The sequence below is a fragment of the Meriones unguiculatus genome, chromosome 20 (genome assembly GCF_030254825.1).
Source record: "Meriones unguiculatus strain TT.TT164.6M chromosome 20, Bangor_MerUng_6.1, whole genome shotgun sequence".
NCBI lineage: Eukaryota > Metazoa > Chordata > Mammalia > Rodentia > Muridae > Meriones > Meriones unguiculatus.
In genome coordinates this window covers 39,019,418-39,037,073 of record NC_083367.1, presented here as the reverse complement: position 1 = coordinate 39,037,073, position 17,656 = coordinate 39,019,418, and the positions used below count along the sequence as shown (strand labels likewise).

Sequence of the window (17,656 nt, the reverse complement as noted above, 5' to 3'; positions counted from 1 at the left end):
TATATAAGCAATGAGTACAGACTGAAACTCTGGTCTCTCATGTCTATTATTATGTGGCTATTCCAATGAATAAAACAAGAAATAAGTGGATATAAATAAATAAAATTATTGAATGCTAACTCGAGAGCAAGGCATAATATAGGACTAAAATTAAGACATTGTTTCTGTTTACAGAAGTTTTCCAGCTACTGTGCAGAAGCTAAACATACCAAGAGCTAAGTAACACAGTATGCTGAGCACTGTCACAGAACTGTGAAAAAGTGCTCTATGAACATAGAGAATGTAGTAGTTGACTCTGTGGTTAAAGTCAGGAATGTTTCATGAAGGCACTTTCGACTGGCAAAGGAGAAACAGAAGTTAATTTGAGGTTGGAAATGTAGTATGTGAACAGTGTGGTGTACTCAAGAACATTGGGAACTTGAGTCTATATTGGTCTTGACGAAATTCACAAGTGTAGTTTGGGGATAGCTCCATGCTATGTTAGTTACCCAAATGGGTGTTAATCTACTAGTTCAGACTATTAGTCTAAGTTCAAACTAGGTTTCTAATGGGACACTGTTCTATAAGCAATTTTTGTAAGGCATGCACACATTTTAAAACACATGAAGTAGATATGAGGCTTTTAAAAACTGGAACATTTTGAATGAATGTGCCTACATTTTACATTTTTAACAAATCTAAACAGTATCATTACTACCATATAATATAGGTGTGTATATGTATGTGGATATGTTGCATATGAGAGCCAGTGCCCTCAGAGGTCAGAGACATCGTATCTGGAAATACAGGCAGTTTGAGCCCTCATTGAACCATCACTGTAGCTCCTCCCACCTTTAAAATCATATCTGTGCAGTGCATTTTTCAGTAAGCTTGTGACTTTGCCAGTCTTTATTAATGTATTTTCCTAGGGAATATCAAGGAGAAATTTGTAAACTTGTAGTTTTCTCTTTATTTCTTTATTTACAATTGGTGAATGTTATTGTCTTCATTGATGTTAAATATAAATTATTTCCTCAGGTATTTTTTTCTCTTAGTCTATCAGAGGTTCTGTTATGTGAAAAAATAGCAAACTTATATTACCACATCTAAAACTTTCATGTTAAACAAATACCTAAAATATCTGGCAGTCTAATTTTCATGTTTTTAAATAAGGTTGGGGGTGATGTGATCACCTGGGAAGTAAATACAATTCATTATTCTTTTACTCGTTTATTTTTAAACAGCTTACTTTAGACTACCACTCTAAAATAGTAAACAATAGGAGTTGTATGAATTAAGTTGTGTTAATATATTTGGGGCATCATAAAACATACTCCTTTTTGGTTTTGTTTGTACAGTCTGAAGATGTTTTTGCTTTCTTGAATAAGGTTTTCCATCTGTAAACCTGACTTCTCAATGAACTTTCATAATCATAAGTCAGTCTTCCTTTTAGATTTCTTTTTTACGTTATTTCTTCTTCATCTGTGTGACATTTTCTTTATGCTCTCATTCCTTTTGAATTTCTTTCCTCAGTTTGAAGCTGCGTGGGCATTAACTAATATAGCATCTGGAACATTTCTGCACACCAAGGTAGTGATTGAAACTGGGGCTGTTCCAATTTTTATCAAACTTCTCACTTCAGAGCATGAAGATGTACAGGAGCAGGTAAGTTCCTACCTTATGCAGGGTATTGTATATAGAGATTTAAATTTTTCCTGAAAATAGTGCTTGTAATTTTAACTTCTACTTCATTTTATGCATAATTTACCTAACATTTATTTATTAAAAAACAGTGTTTTTTCAGTCTCTGATTAGAAGTGGGAAAAATGAACCACTTCTGGCATAATTCTGAGTTTGATGAGAATGTTCTCAGCACAGGAACCACAGTTTGTATTTATGAAATCACAGTGAGACATAAAAAGGAACACATCCAAAGCCACCATGGGTGGCTGCAAGGCTTATATCTGGGATTCTCTGACTAATTCTCTAAATTGTGTAAGGCATACCTTATTTTTTATTTTTTAAAATGTGTTGCTTTGAATTGAATCATTTTAATAGATTTTTAATAGATTTAAAGTTTTGTTCTAATAGGAATCATTTAATAAGATGACTAGGTCATCAAAAGAAACTCAAGTTTTAAGTAAGTTTGTTTTTGTTATGCATGTTCACCTGTTGATCTCCTGTTTCATTCATCATTTAGTTTTATGAAATTGTGTATTTACTTACCACTAATATTGGAAGGGTTTTTTTTTTTAATGGAATTAATTACTTTTCCAAGAAAATGTTGCTAATTATCCAACACAAATTTTTTTCATGTTTTTCAACAATTTATTATCTATTCCTTAATTGTGTATTTGCTAGTTCTAGCTTACTAGTGTTAATATAGTTGTAAACATTATTGTGTATTGGTTTTTAATGTACTTTTGGATTTCCTTGTTTTTTTAATTAGAGAAAAAGAACTACCCTTCAAAGAACTACCCTTCAAAGAATATTAAAAAATGATGACAAATATACATATATTTGCATATATGATTGTGGGAATGTATATTGGTGGAGATATATATATATATATATATATATATATATATACACACAAACATATATGTACACAGAGAGTGATAATACTTTTTTTTTAAAAGACAGGTGACAGAGCCTTACTATGTAGCCTTAAACACACAGAGATCCACTTGCTTCTGCCTGCTAGGTGTTGGCAGGGATTAAAAGGCACACACCATCACATCTGCCTGTCCTCTTGATAATATTATTTCAGATACTAAGAGTAATCTAGAAAACATTTTTTTCTTCTTTTTTTTTTAAGCTTTTCAGAAATTAATTTTGGGTCTCAAGGTGATGTTAAAAATAATAATTCATGTTTTAAATTTAAAAATAAGACTTTCCCAGTTGAAAACATAGTACACTTTTGTAGTTCCATGAAAAAATTTAAAATGTGACTATGGTTAAAGTAATAACTTTTATGTATGTAGTTTCTCATAATTGAAACTTACTACCATTGACTTTTAAAATTATACGAAACTGGTTAATCTTAAATTTTCATCTAATTACATCTTACTGTTTATACTCTATGTTTTATCTCTCTTGTTGAAAAATATAGTACCAGTCCAGCTGGTTAATTTTGCATTTGGAAAATTATATACTCCTACATTTCTGGATAGCAGTTAAATTCTCAAATAATATTTTGTAGTTTGTACTTATGATTGGCCAGGCCTAAAATTACTTGAAATTAGGTCAAAACAAAACAAAACAAAACAAAAACCCTTCAAATTGCTAGTATAAGTAATTAGAAATTTTGCCATAATTTTTTTGCCTTTCTTCATAGATTCAAAATAGATAGACTCTTTTAGCTCTTCCTTGAACACTATTGACAGTTCACTAGAATATAAGGGAAACTTCTTGCCCTTTTCTTATAATTTAAAATGTTATAGAATTTCACTTAAAATTTTTCTGTCCTATTTCCTTGTTTTTGTTTTTTCACATGTTCTGGAAAATCATTGTTGTGTTGCTTTTGAAGTAAAAGTCTCTTAAAAAGAGTGTTGGGTCTATGGCATTGTCTTAAGCACCCTTTTCTATTTTCCCAGGCTGTTTGGGCCCTTGGTAACATTGCTGGTGACAATGCAGAATGCAGGGATTTTGTTTTGAATTGTGAAATACTTCCACCTCTCTTAGAGTAAGTATTTTGTTTCACTTTACCATATATAAGTTAATTTTCTACCTCGAAAAGAAAACTATATACTCCTATATTTCTCTTTATGGGGGGATACAAAAGGAATAAAGTGTAATTAATAAAAGTTAAATAAAAAATTAAAAAAAATAAGAAAAAAAATTCTCAAATAATTTTTTTGTAGTTTTTCTTATAATTAGCCAGGCCTAAAATTACTTGAAAATAGGCAGAACCAGAAAAAAAAAATTCAAATTGTATTCTTTTTAAAAATGTTTTTATGTTCTCTTAATCTGTACTTTTTAGTAGTCATTACTTACTTGATGCCTTCAGTTGGGCTGGAGAGATGGCTCAATGGTTAAGAGCACTGTCTGCTCTTCCAGAGGTCCTGAGTTCAATTCCCAGCAACCACATGGTAGCTTACAACTATCTATACCCTTAACTGCTCTCTTCTAGCATGCAGGTGCACATGCAGATAGAGCACTAATATAAATGCATAAAATAAATAAATGAAATCTTAAAAAAATAAAACAAACATTCTTTTAAAAAAATAATTCTAACAAGGACATATGCAACTTTATAATAACATTCAAGTGGTCCCGTAATATGAAATCTTTTTTCTTAAAATTAAAAGTTTATGTCGGGTGTGTGTCGGGGATAGGGCTGTGTTCACTGGACGGCAGGTGTCCATGGAGTCCAAAGGGCTTCAAGAGTTCCTGAAACTGGAATTACAGGCAGTTGTGAGCCATTCAAAATGTGGGTGTGAGAATCTGAACTCAGGTCCTCTGAAAGACCAGCAAATGCTCTTAGCTACTGCAGTCTCTCCAGGGCCTCATAGCACAGAATATTTAGTATGTAAACAAAATGTATATTTATGATGTCTGCAGGATTTTATATTTTATTTTGAAATGTTCGCAGAACAAAGAATATATTTCTTTCAGCTTTTTACTTAAAATGACTAAGCAAGCAGCTTCTTTTCGGGCTACTTATAAGATTTTTTAAAATTTATGTGTGTGTGTGTTGGGCGAGTATGTTCATGTGAGTGCAGGTTCCTCAAAAGACCAGAAGTGTCTGACCAGTGGTGTCGAGCTTCTGCAAGTGGAATTACAGGGGTATGAGCTGCTGATAGGAGTACTGGGAACGGAACTCCAGTCCTCTGGAAAAGCAGCAAGTGCTCCTAAATGTTGAGCTTCTTAGATGCTTGACATTTAAAAATACATTATACTATTACATAAGGTCCTTTGAGAGTTTTTTACACAGGATAATTACCATTCACTGAAAGAACTTTTCTGTTAGATGTCAATGACAAGTATTATAAAAGGAAGAAAACTAATCAAAGAGATGGTTGGAACAAAAGTAGCTATCACTGTGTTGTCCATACTTTTCAGAGTAGGAGTTAAATAGAATAAATTTAAACATTCAGATTATCGTTTGCAACTCTTTTTTTCTAATAAACAACAACATAGAAGTGATTATTTCTTGGCGTGGGTTAACACAATTACATGTCATTCAGAGCTGGTTGCTTACAGGCCACTGAACTGTTCGTTATAATTTTACTGCAATTTTATTACTATGGACGTTTTGTCATTGTCCTTTCCATGTGACATGTTTCTGATGTGATTATTTGATTTGTAGATGAATTGAACATTTTAAAAATGCTTTAGGTGCTATTTTTTTAGCTTATTTTTCTGCTTGTTAATTTACCAGATTGGTAGTGGTTTATGAAGTAGTAAGCATTTGTTAGCTTCTGATTTCTTTTTAATGTCTTTGGTGACTGAGCAAACCTAGTCAATAGAGATCAAAAAAAAACCTCCATACCTAGCTGTGTACTGCCAGATGTTTACATAATGCATCGCAGAAAGAATGTTAGAAAATACCAGTTTCATTATAGAATTTGACCATAGAAAATTGAACATTTTATTCCAAATTTGAGAAGTGTGCCATGCACCACGAGGCACACCTGTAATCCCTGCACTTGGGAGGTAGAGGCAGGAAGATCAGGAGTTCAGGATCATTCTCTGATACATGAATCCCTGTCTCAGTGGGAGAAGGAGGAGAAGAGAACCAAACAAAATATTGAAAGGTTTATATAAAAATAAAAGATTTAAATCAGGTTAGTACCAGATATCACTTTAAAGGAAGTTACTAGCTTTGAAATGATGATGAATTATCTGTCACATTGAAATTCACTCAGTAAATACATATTTTCTAGTAATATGTCATTTGGCTTGCTTGAAGTTGTATTATGTTGCTAATTATTTGACTCTTAGTAAATATAAACCTGTTAGTTATATTGACTGTGCTAACACAGCTTTATTTAACTTTAATTTATAATTTTATACTTTTTCATAATAACATTAAAATGAAATAAATATTTACTACCTGAGCCAAATCTGGCTTGTTAACCTGTTTTCTTTTGCTTTGCTTAATTGAGTAGCCATTGTGTGTGTGTGTGTGTGTGTGTGTGTGTGTGTGTGTGTAAACAAAACAGTTTTATTACTTTTGTTTTAAAATGAGTTTGTTTTTAGAGGTTTCGTCTATTTATAGGAAATTCTTCAGAAGAGTGTTTTAGTTCTTTTTCAAATATAGATCACCGATTTACCATTTTATATGTGATGGTGAATGCTGATTGTCAACTTGAGATGGTCTAGAGTAGCAAGGAGACAAACTTCTGTGCGAGCTTGTGATGGAGTTTCTAGATTGCATCAGTTAAAGTTGGAAAGCTCAGTTGAGATGCCACCATTCCATAGCCTGGGGTTCTGGGCTGAGTGCCAGTAGTTGCTTCCTGGCCTTGGATGGGATATTTACTGTGTCCAGTCAGCTCGTGCTCTTACCACCAGGCCTTCCCACCGTCACAGATTTGACCCTCAAGCTGTGGCCTAATATAAATCCTTTTTTTCCTTGAGATTTTTTTTTTCTTTTTTTCTTTTTAGATAGTATCTTACCCTTGACTGAGTCCAGCTTGGAACTTTTGTGTATATACTAAGATGACCTCATGACAGTCCTACCTGAGCCTCTTGTGCTGGGATTACAGGATGAAAGAGCTGACATGCTCAGCTCATTTTAACTGTTTTATGTTCTTCTATTCAGTGACATCAAGTATATTTCTAGTGTTAAGCAATGATCAGCACTGTTGACTTCCTGCATTTTTTGCTCAACTCAAGACCTAATGCCCATTAAGCAGTCATATCCTGGTTCAGCATCACAGCCCATGAGAACTAAAATCTGCTTTATGTTCTTATCTTTTCCAGATATGTCTTAAGAATATAATACACCATGATCTTTGTGCCTCACTTGTTTCTCTTACTGTATTCATTTCAGGCTTGAGCCTGTTCGGTTTCATGTGTCAGCACTTCATTTTACAGCTGAGTAACATTTGGTTTTGTGAAAAAAGAATTGCCATTTTCAATCTGTAGATTGATTTCTTAACAATAGAAAACATGGGATGTAATATTAGGGCTTTAATATTTTTTTAGTTTTTAGAAAGTAAGTCTTACTCCTTGATTAAATTTACCCTACAGCAGCCTCCTGTTTACATTGATTGAACATATGATTGGTTGGCTTGAGGGTTTAACAGTGAAATACATTTAATAGAAGCTAGTTTTTGACTTTTGGACTTTTTCTGGATCAGCAGTATGTTGTTAACAATACTCTTGTGATTCCAGAAGTAGTGGCAAACTGCATCTTCCAGTTAGCCATAGTTGAGAGCAAACAACTGATCCGCTGTAGAGTACTGTGGTGCTGTGCTATTTTGCGAGGTATGTTAGTTTTCAGTCATTGTGACAAACTTGTAGGGAGGAAAGGCTTATTTTCCTTCACAGTTTCAGAAGCTTCAGTACATGATTACCCAGGAGTTATTTTGTGTCTCTATAGAGACAGAGTATCATTGAGGGGTGTGTGATAGAGTGAAACTGCTGACCTTTCAGTAATAAAGAAGCAAAAAATAACATGCAGAAAAGGCCAAAGTCCCAATATCTTCACTTCATTCCTCCAGTAACTTAATTTACTTCTGAAAGGTTCTATCATTATTTTTATCTTTAGCATGAAATTTGGAGACGTTTTAAGATCCAAACTAAAAATTGGTTAGATGTATTCTGTATGTTTTATTTTTGCAGTGTTTCCAACTTGTGATAGATTTATTCATGCATAACGTCATAACCCAAGGAACATCTTTATTTTTTATTATAAATAAATGCATTTTCTTAATTTAAAAAATGTATTCATAGAAAATATATGGAAATTGTGTTAATTTGAAGTGTTGATCTTATACCCAGCAACATTGTGAATTCACTTGTAATAGTAGCTTTCTCTTTCATTCTTGAGACTAGGTCTTGCTTTGTGTCTCTCATTAAATTTATGTTTATGAGATTATATTATGTGTATAGAGATAATTTCATTTTCTGTACTCCAGTTTGGATAGCTTTTTCTTCTTTTATCACGTCGAGATCATTTCTTTCTATTTTTTTTCTTGGTTTTTTTTTAATTATAAAAGAATGTTACGTTTCTTTTTTTGTATATCAATTTCTGGACTCAATCATATTTTCTTTTGTTTATCCTGTTAATGTGGTTTATTACATTGATATTTATGTATTGAAACATCCTTGAATTCCTGGGATAAAATTTTATCAGGAGACATTCCTTAATAATTTTATTTATTAAATGAAATTTCCTGGAATTAATTTTTGTAGAACCGTATTGTAAAATTTTATATGAATATTCATAAGCAATATTCATCTGTATATTTCTTATGATGTTCTTGCCTTTGGTTTGAAGGTTTGAAGGTTTGAAGTTTGTCTAGTTAGACTTCAAAGTACTTGAGAAATACTCAATTCTTTTTTTTAATTAAATTTTTATTTTTTTATATTAGTTCTAATTTATTTACTTTGTATCCCAGCTGAAGCCCCCTCCTTCATTCCCTCCCAATTCCACCCTCCCTCTTTCATCTCCTCCCTGCCCCTCTCTAAGTCCACTGATAGTGAGGTCCTCCTCCCCTTTCATCTGACTCTAGCTTATCAGGTATCTTCAGGACTGGCTGCAGTGTCCTCCTCTGTGGCCTAGCAAGGCTGCTCCTCCCTTGGGGGGTTGGAGGGAAGAGGTCAAAGAGCCAGCTATTGAGTTCATGTCAGAGACAGTCCCTGTTCCCCTATCGGGGAATCCATTTGGATATTGAGCTACCACTGGCTACCTCCGAGCAGGGGTTCTAGGTTATATCCATATATGGTCCTTGGTTAGAGAAACAGTCTCAGAAAAGACCCCTGTACCCAGATATATTTGGTCCTTGTGGAGCTCCTGCCCTCTCCAGGTCATACTAACTCCCCCTTTCTTTCATATGATTTCTTGCATTCTGCCCAAGGTTTGGTTATGAGTCTCAGCATCTGCTTTGATACTCTGATAGGTAGAGTCTTTCAGAGGCCCTCTATGGTAGGCTCCTGTCCTGTTTCTTGTTTTCTCCTACTTCCAATTCCTATCCCATTTGTCTTTCTAAGTGAGGATTGATCATCTGACCCCGGGCCCTCTTTCTTGTTTATCTTCTTTAGGTGTATAGATTTTAGTATGTTTATCCTATCTTATAGGTCTAGTATCCACTTTTATAAGTGAGTATATACCATGTGTGTCTTTCTGTTTCTTGGATACCTCACTCAGGATGATCTTTTCTAGATCCCACCATTTGCCTGCAAATTTCATGGTTTCCTTGTTTTTAATTGCTGAGTAGTATTCCATTGTGTAAAAGTACCACAATTTCTACATCCATTCCTCCGTTGATGGATATCTGGGCTGTTTCCAGGTTCTAGCTATTACAAATAAAGCTGCTACAAACATGGTTGAGCAAATGTTCTTGTTGTGTACTTGAGCATCTATTGGATATATGCCTAAGAGTGGTATAGCTGGGTCTTGAGGAAGCGCTATTCCTAATTGTCTGAGAAAGTGCCAGATTGATTTCCATAGTGGTTGTACAAGTTTACATTCCCACCAGCAATGAAGGAGTGTTCCCCTTTCTCCACAACCTCTCCAGCATGTGTTGTCACTTGAGTTTTTGATCTTAGTCATTCTGATGGGTGTAAGGTGAAATCTCAGAGTCCTTTTGGAAATATTGAATTCTTTTTTTTAAAAGTGAAATAAATTTTTTTGACATTTTCTTTTTTTATTATTGTTTATTATTATTAGTTACATTTTATTAATTCTGTATCCCAGCTGTATCCCGCTCCCTTATTCCCTCCCAATCCCACACTCCCTCCCTCAGCTTCTCCCTGCCCCATTCCAAGTCCATGGATTGGGGAGGACCTCCTCCCCTTTCGTCTGGCCCTGTTCTATCAGGTATCTTCAGAACTGGCTGCAAAGTCCTCCTCTGTGGCCTAGCAGGATTGCTCCTCCCTTGGGGGGTGGGGAGGTCAAAAAGCCTGCCATTGAGTTCCTGTCTGAAAGACTCTACCAAGCAGCCTTTCAAGACAGACTCATAACCAAACCTTTGGCAGAAGGGGAGTTAGTATGACGTGGAAAGGATAGGAGCCCCATAAGGACCAAATATATCTGGGCACAGGGTTTTTTTCTGAAACTGTTTCTCCAACCAAGGACCATGTATGGATATAACCTAGAACCTTTGCTCAGATGAAGCTCGTGGTAGCTCAGTAAGCAATTGGTTTCCCATAGTAAGGGGAACAGGGACTATTTCTGACAGGAACTCAATATTAAATTCTTAATGCTCCGTAGAATTCAGTAGAGAAGCCATAGTGAGGCCTAGGCTGTATCCTACTTGTTATAAGCCCGCTCTGATTGAACCTTTTTTCCTTTAATAATTTAAAGTTGTATAAAGTTTTTGTGTTATCATTTTAGGATAATATAATTATCATCTTATACTAACAATAATTTTGTCTGGTTTAGCTTAAAAAATTATCCAAAACTCTGTTCTGCCCTTCCCTTTTAAGTTGTTATTGCCACAAATTATATCATTATATATTATATTCTGTTCTTACATTTGTCTTTTAAGTTACATGGGGAAATGCTTCTCACTCATTTACATATGTCATTATCCTTAGTAATGTCCTTATTTGTATGTTTTTAGTTATTCTTGATTGGACATTTATTTTAGAATGAAGGATTTCCTTTAGCCAATCTTGTGAAGCAAACCTACCATTGACGTCCTTCCTTGACAGAGAATTCTGGTTTCTCCTGAAGCTTTGAAGAACAGTTTTGCTGACTATGGACATGTTAGGTGACTTAATTTCAGCATTGTAGCTATGTTTCCCTGTTCTGTACTCCTTTTATATTTAATGAGCAAACATGTGTTAACATCACCAGTGAGCATTTGTACACATGATGAGTTACTTATGTCTTTGAATCTGACATTTTCCTATTAGGCTTTTTCACAATTTCATTATGTCCTAGTGTGGGTTTCTTTAGTTTATTCTACTTAGAAATTTTTCACTTTCTTAGTTTATTGATTCAAATGTTCTTTCTGCTATGTTTTTTCCTTTCCAATTTATATTTTCATTATTCATATACTGGTAGGTTTATGTCTGTCCCATAGATATCTTAAGTTCTCTATATTTTTGTCTTTCATTGTTCCTCAGACCCTGTCTTTTGAATTGACATGCTTTCAGATGATGCATTTTTTTTTTTACTTTACTGCCATTCAGATCTGCTGTTGAAAACACAGTGAATTTTTAATTTCAAACCTGTAATTTCATTTAGTATCTTAAAATTTTTGTATTGATAATTCTTTATTTCTTCATTGTTTGCCTTTCATTCTTGGGCTGGGTGGTGGTGTTTCACAGCTTTAATCCCAGCCAGCACTCAGGAGGCAGAGGCAGGTGGAGTTCAGACCCAGATTAGTTTACAGAGTGAGCTCCAAGATAGCCAGAGCTGCTACACACAGAGATACCCTGTCTTGAAAAACAAAACAAAACAATCCTGTAAGGTTTTTGAGCATATTTAAGATAATTTAAAGCGTTTATAGTAAAATCCAATGTGTGTGTGTATGTGTGTTTTATTTATTTATTTTTACTTTGTATGTATAGGGAACCTTAAAGTCTGCTCAAGATACCCCAAGGACAAGTTCTCAGCACAAAGGAGATTTATGCTCCAGAGGGACAAAGGGGAGATAGAGGATGAGGGAGAAGGGGAAGGGAACAAGGGAAAGAAAGCAGGGGTATTTTTCCTGGGCACAAAGGGCTGCCGCTGGATAGAGAGGAGACAAAATGGCACATAGGAAAATGGCAGCTTATAAAGGTTCAGGGGGAAACCTGGTCTTAGGATGAGGTACTTAATTTTAATTGGGCATGTTAATGAGGTGAGCCAAGAAGGGGTTTTGGTTGCTACACTTTAATACTTTGATACCTGTGCTTTGGTGGTCAGCCTCTAGAGGAGGAAGTGGCTAGCCTTGGTGGCTAGCAGCTTTCAGAATGTAATCTAACGGTTTTTTAGTAAGGCAGAGGGAATGAGGAGAATGGCAAGGCCTACCAGAGCCATGTTTGTGAGCTGGCTAGAGTCTCGATAGTATGCCTCTTAATTTCTTGTTGAAAACTGAGAGGGTCTCTTTAGATGTCAGACAAGAAAGTAAACCGTGTGAAAAGATAAGAATAAAAACCCAGCCTAGAAACATATATTCTCATTATACAGTATAATTTAAATAAAAAGATTCTAGATTTTAAATTAAACTTTGTCTATGTAGTCTATCAAGAATTACTCAAAGATTTGGATTAATTCTTAACCAAATTATATAAAAGACATTAAAATCTAATAACATTTGTGATATTTTATCTTCAGGACTGATGTTTCCTGATTTAATTAGTATCCAAAATATGTATAGTACAATTAATCATAATTTAAAAATTAATTAAACAATTTTTATTTTAATAATAAAAAGACAATACTGCAGTGATTCCTTCGAAAGTCCCATTCCTAGCCATCTAAATATAAGCAAGGTATTTCATTGAATACAAATAACTGTAAGTACAGGGGAACTATGTTGTTCATCTTTTAAAAATATATGTATATTTTGGTCATTTTAGAGGTCGGTTTCATCTGTTTCCTTCACTCCATTAGGCCAAACAGTATTCTTGATTACTTAATTTTAAGTATAGTAATCTTATGTTACATGTAAATGCTATGGCAGATACAGAAGATGTAAAAATAATTTAGATTTGGAACATTATGGCTAATAGTTTTGATATGATGCAAGACGTTTTTCTTTTTTTTCTTAATTAATACAAGTTTATTATCTCACAGCACTATAGATCTAACACAGAATAATCCAACAGAGATTTCATCAGCTTCAATCCAAGAGACCTGAATTAATGTCTTTAGGCTGTAGGTTAAAACTTGCTCTGTGCCTTTTCCCTGCAGGGGCTGGGGATTTAGCTCAGTGGTAGAGCACTTGCCTAGCAAGCACAAGGCCCTGGGTTCAGTCCTCAGCTCTGGAAAAAAAAAAAAAAAAAAAGAGACAAAATAACAGCAAAAAAGACAAAATGACGTTTTTCTTAATGGCTTTTGCTAGCTATTCCTCTCTTTGGGAGACTGCTGTCCTGCCCACTATGCAGACCCATCTACATTACAAACTAGGAATGAACCTTTCTAGCTATAAGGGACCTTATAATATTTAATAAATTGTTTGTGGCCCCAGGGGGAAAAAGAAAATCCAGTGCTGTCAACCTGGATCAGAGTTTGGGGAGTCTAATACCAGGCAGTTCATTGTCAGCATATTTAAAACAGTAGAATTTAGGGAAAGGTTTCAAGGCAACAATCAGTTCAGTCAGTTCAATTCCATGTGCACAGTAAAGCTTAAGATACAACTCTTTTGCACAGTGCATGTGACCATGAGGGTAGGATCTATAGCCAAAAGGCCTAGAATCTAGTGTGGTTTCTTACCAATGACATAGAGGTCATTAGGCCATAAAGTAACAGCTACCCTAAGGTTGGGTAATGGTCTAGGAAAGAAAGAGTTTGGAATAGTCATTCTGGGGGATTTGGATGATGTCTGTCCTTTCAGAGAGCAAAAAGATCACCAGGTTGTTAGCCACCTCCATTCTTAGCTTTCTGGATGGAATGCAGGCGTGTGATTTTTATCTCCTCCATAGTGAGATACCCCTGCAATATTAACATTCGTGGTTCTCTGTGCACTCAAGGACCTCTGTACCCCCAACAGAAAACCATACATTTTGATTATAATACAGCAGCTATGGAAATCAGACTGTCCTTTCTTGGGTTCTAAATGACATTCCTTATTATGCTTGCTTGTTTAACGTTTTTGTTTCGTTTTTAACATTCATAACGCTTGTGTTGTTGGTTATTTATAGTTTTTAGTGTTTCTGTGCATTTAACTTAGTGGGGCTTATGGTATTATAGTGTCTTAAATGTTTGGAGGCATAAAAATGAGGAGAGAAGTGACTTTTTAAATTAGCTTTATTCATTTTATTCTGTGTGAGTGTTTTGCCTTCATGTATACCTGTGTGTCTACAAAGATCTAGAGGGTACTTGGATACCCTGGAACTGAAATTACAATTGGTTGTGACTCAGCATATAGATGCTGAGACTCAAATCTGGCTCCTCTGCAAGAGCAACAGGTGCTTTTAGCAGATGCTTTTAGCAACTCTCTAGTCCTTGAAAAAAGATGTTTTAAAAATTGTTGTTATGTTGTCACCCATGTGGTGCTTAGCTAAGCCATTCACTACTGTGACTCAGCCTTATACTGTTTATGCTAAGCCTGAAGGTCAGACAGATAAGAATAGGGTCTTCCCAGGTGTTTTCCTGAGTATATACTCTGACCTGAAGATGTAGGTGGCTGTCTAGATTTCTGATAGGCAAACGTTTTTCAAACAGTTTAGACATCAGAGTATTTCACTCCTGTTTTTTCCCTTCTGTTTTTCAATGTCTCCTATTTGCCCTTTGCCCTACATTTCTGCACTTTATTCGGAAGCATTTAGTTACTTTTCCATCTCTTGAGAGTTCTCAGATAAGACAAAGAAAGACAAACACATCTTATATCCATTTTTCACAAAGCTGGCAACACATGTATAAACAAGCACTTCGAAACAAGGTATATGCTCCTGCTCTGCTTTCTCTAAAACAGGGACCCTCCAGGTGAAAAGGATACTTGTTTAAAATCATCTGCCAGGCTAGAGTTGGGTTCGACCAGAGGTAAATTAAAATACCAGAAAGGTCCACTGATAGATTTCAGCCTTCCATGGCTATAAACTTTTGATTCTTTCCAAATTCTGACTAAGTTGGTAAGAACAGTGCTTGCAAGGCAGTTTTCTTTTTTATTTACTTGCTCATTATTGTTGTTTCTAGGGAAGAAGTTTATCAGTTCCCTTCCTTACCATTTTTGTTGGTGTCACTACAAAATAAGATTTTATTTTCCAACCTAGGTTCTCTATCTCTAGCTGGTTTGGTAAGTTCCTTAGCTCAGTAAACTGCAGCTGCTTGCCCACATTTGGTGTGTGTTTTCTTTTTCTAAGGTACAAAGAATTATGACGTCACCAGGCCCCATAATTCCTTAAAAGTTTAAGAAAAATATACTATGTTGTAAGACCTGTGGTCTCACAGCTCAGGAGTTCAAGATCGCGCCCTTCCCAGAAATTCCCCCAGACCAAGACTCGTTGCAAAAGCAAGAGGTTTATTAACCATTGCACAATGGGGTCACCCCTGCTGGTCAGCAAAGAGTGGCACCGGGAGACAAAGGCCTTTAAGTTTTTAAAAGAAAAAATGCGGGAAATTTGAAGTTACAATTTTGGCAATTTAGGATTGGATGAGGAAGCTATAAAGTAAGATAATTGGTTAGTCTTAGGTGCTCAAGCTTGGCCAGTCCTGCCAAGTGTGGATGCAGCTGCAATTTAAGGTGGGGGTGGTTAGCTCATCCTTGAAGATTAGGGGCTGCGGACTTTTGGCTGGAGGTCAAAAGCTACTCAGAAAAAGTCGGGGTTTGTTGCTAAGAAACACTATCTCAAAGACAGGAGTTTCTCTTTTTGCTGAGTGAAGGTCATTGCTTGCTTGCCTTTTTCTCTATCTGTCCTCATAGATAGGGTCACATTTTTCCATTCTCTGGAAAGATACTAAGAGGCTTTAGCTTAGTATCTGAACCTAAAACTCAAAACTATAGGCTTTAGAAGACATACAGGTTACAAAGTTAGTCTAACCCTTTCAATGTCAGGGACTCTCCTATTATTTATTTAGTGTGTGTTTGTAGGGTTCAAAGGGCAGCTTATTAGAGTCAGTTCTCTGTCTCCATCATGTGGAATTCCAATTGTCAGGCTTGGAGACAAGTGCCTCTACCTGCTAAATCATCTCACTTCCTTTGAAGTCTTCTATCTTAGACATAATTAACTAAAACATATACATAATATTATATTACTTACTTTTGTATTGCGATGATAAACTACCATGACCAAAGTATCTTACAGAAAAGAAAGACTTTGATTGGGCTTACAGTTCCCGGGTTTAGGATTCATCATGGTAGAGAAAAGGCATGGCTGCTGGAGCAGCAGCTGAAAGTTCACTTTCCTTGCACAAGCAGGAGGCAGGAAGTGAACTGGGGATGGTAGAAGGCTTTTGAAACCTCAAGCCCACCCTCTGTGGTACACCTGCTCCACCAGGGCCACACCTCCTAATCCTTCCCAAAAAGCCACCAGTTGTAGGGAACCTGAGTATGCATATGTAAGAACCTGTGAGGGCCAGTCTCAGTCAAACTACCAGAATAACTGAAGCATTATGTTCTGTATCTGGGGAAATTGTTAATAACTTCTTAGGGAGCTGAGAAAAGAGAGACATTCTTGTTTCAGATACTCAGTTTTGCATCTGTCAATGTTCATTGCAAAGCAGCTTTAAAAAAAAAACACATCAGAAGACCTGTTAAAAGCAACTTCTTTTGCCAACAGCTGACCTTCACTTAGTTTAACACTATATTCCCTGCTTTTTCGTTTTGTATGAAGTAGTATTTTCATGATTTTTAACAAACATAATCTTGTACTTTTTTTGACATCTGTTATCTTCACCCTGTTATGATTTAAGCGTTTAGATCTTAGATTCAGACTTGAGAATAGAACTATTTTTACTTAAAATATAATGAATTCCTGTTTTTATCACTTTAAAAATCTTATAAAGTATATCAGAGAGAATTTAATTACTACAAGAAAGTAGTTGAAGTGAAATTGAATATAAAATGACAGTTCTTTTTCTTTTTTTGACAGGTTATTAACAAATTCAAACAGACTTACAACCACCAGAAATGCTGTATGGGCCCTCTCAAATTTATGTAGAGGCAAAAACCCTCCTCCAAATTTTAGTAAGGTATGAGAAAAATATACAAGTTAAGAAATCTGTTTCAATAAAATAAGTTTCTTTATGATAGTTTTTTTTTGAAGTTTGAAGAGACTCATATATTTTGTTATTTTCTCTAGTAAATAGATGCTATTTAGACATTCAACAAATTAAATGAAGATTATAGATTTCTATTCTTTCTTTGCCACTCCAGTCCTTTGCCATCTAATTCTGGCCAGAAGTTCCCACTGTAACCAGATATTTATATGTCTTGGAGTTGAATTAGAATTGTTCTTTGTAGTCTAGTTCTTTTCATGTATAGGAAATAGAAGTCAACTCCTCCCTATATAATTAAGACCCACTGTTAGGTTATTGAAAATAGAAAATTGTACAGAGACTTTAGAATAAGTCATCTAAGAGTCTCACTGGCAGGTACTTTATGAAAGACATTCAACAAAGTAACTAAAAGAGGCCTGCATGCAAATATTTTAGAGCAACTTTTCAAAAATTAAAAAAAAACCGAGAGATGGACATTGGAAGTAGGAGAAAACAAGAAACAGGACAGGAGCCTACCATAGAGGGCCTCTACCTATCAGAGTATCAAAGCAGATGCTGAGACTCATAACCAAACCTTGGGCAGAATGCAGGGAATCATATGAAAGAAGGGGGAGTTAGTATGACCTGGAGAGGACAGGAGCTCCATAAGGACCAAATATATCTGGGCACAGGGGTCTTTTCTGAGACTGTTTC

At 35.3% G+C, this 17,656-nt stretch overlaps 1 protein-coding gene across 2 annotated transcripts in view; it reads left to right on the top strand.

Moving 5' to 3' along the window:
• Kpna5 (karyopherin subunit alpha 5) overlaps positions 1-17,656 on the top strand; it is a 56,503-nt gene that overhangs the window by 12,905 nt on the left and 25,942 nt on the right. For both annotated transcript variants that reach the window (XM_060373625.1, XM_060373626.1), the window contains exons 6-8: positions 1,513-1,644; positions 3,576-3,664; positions 16,837-16,936. In XM_060373625.1, coding sequence (XP_060229608.1) covers positions 1,513-1,644; positions 3,576-3,664; positions 16,837-16,936 — 321 coding nt within the window. The remainder of the gene's footprint in view (positions 1-1,512; positions 1,645-3,575; positions 3,665-16,836; positions 16,937-17,656) is intronic.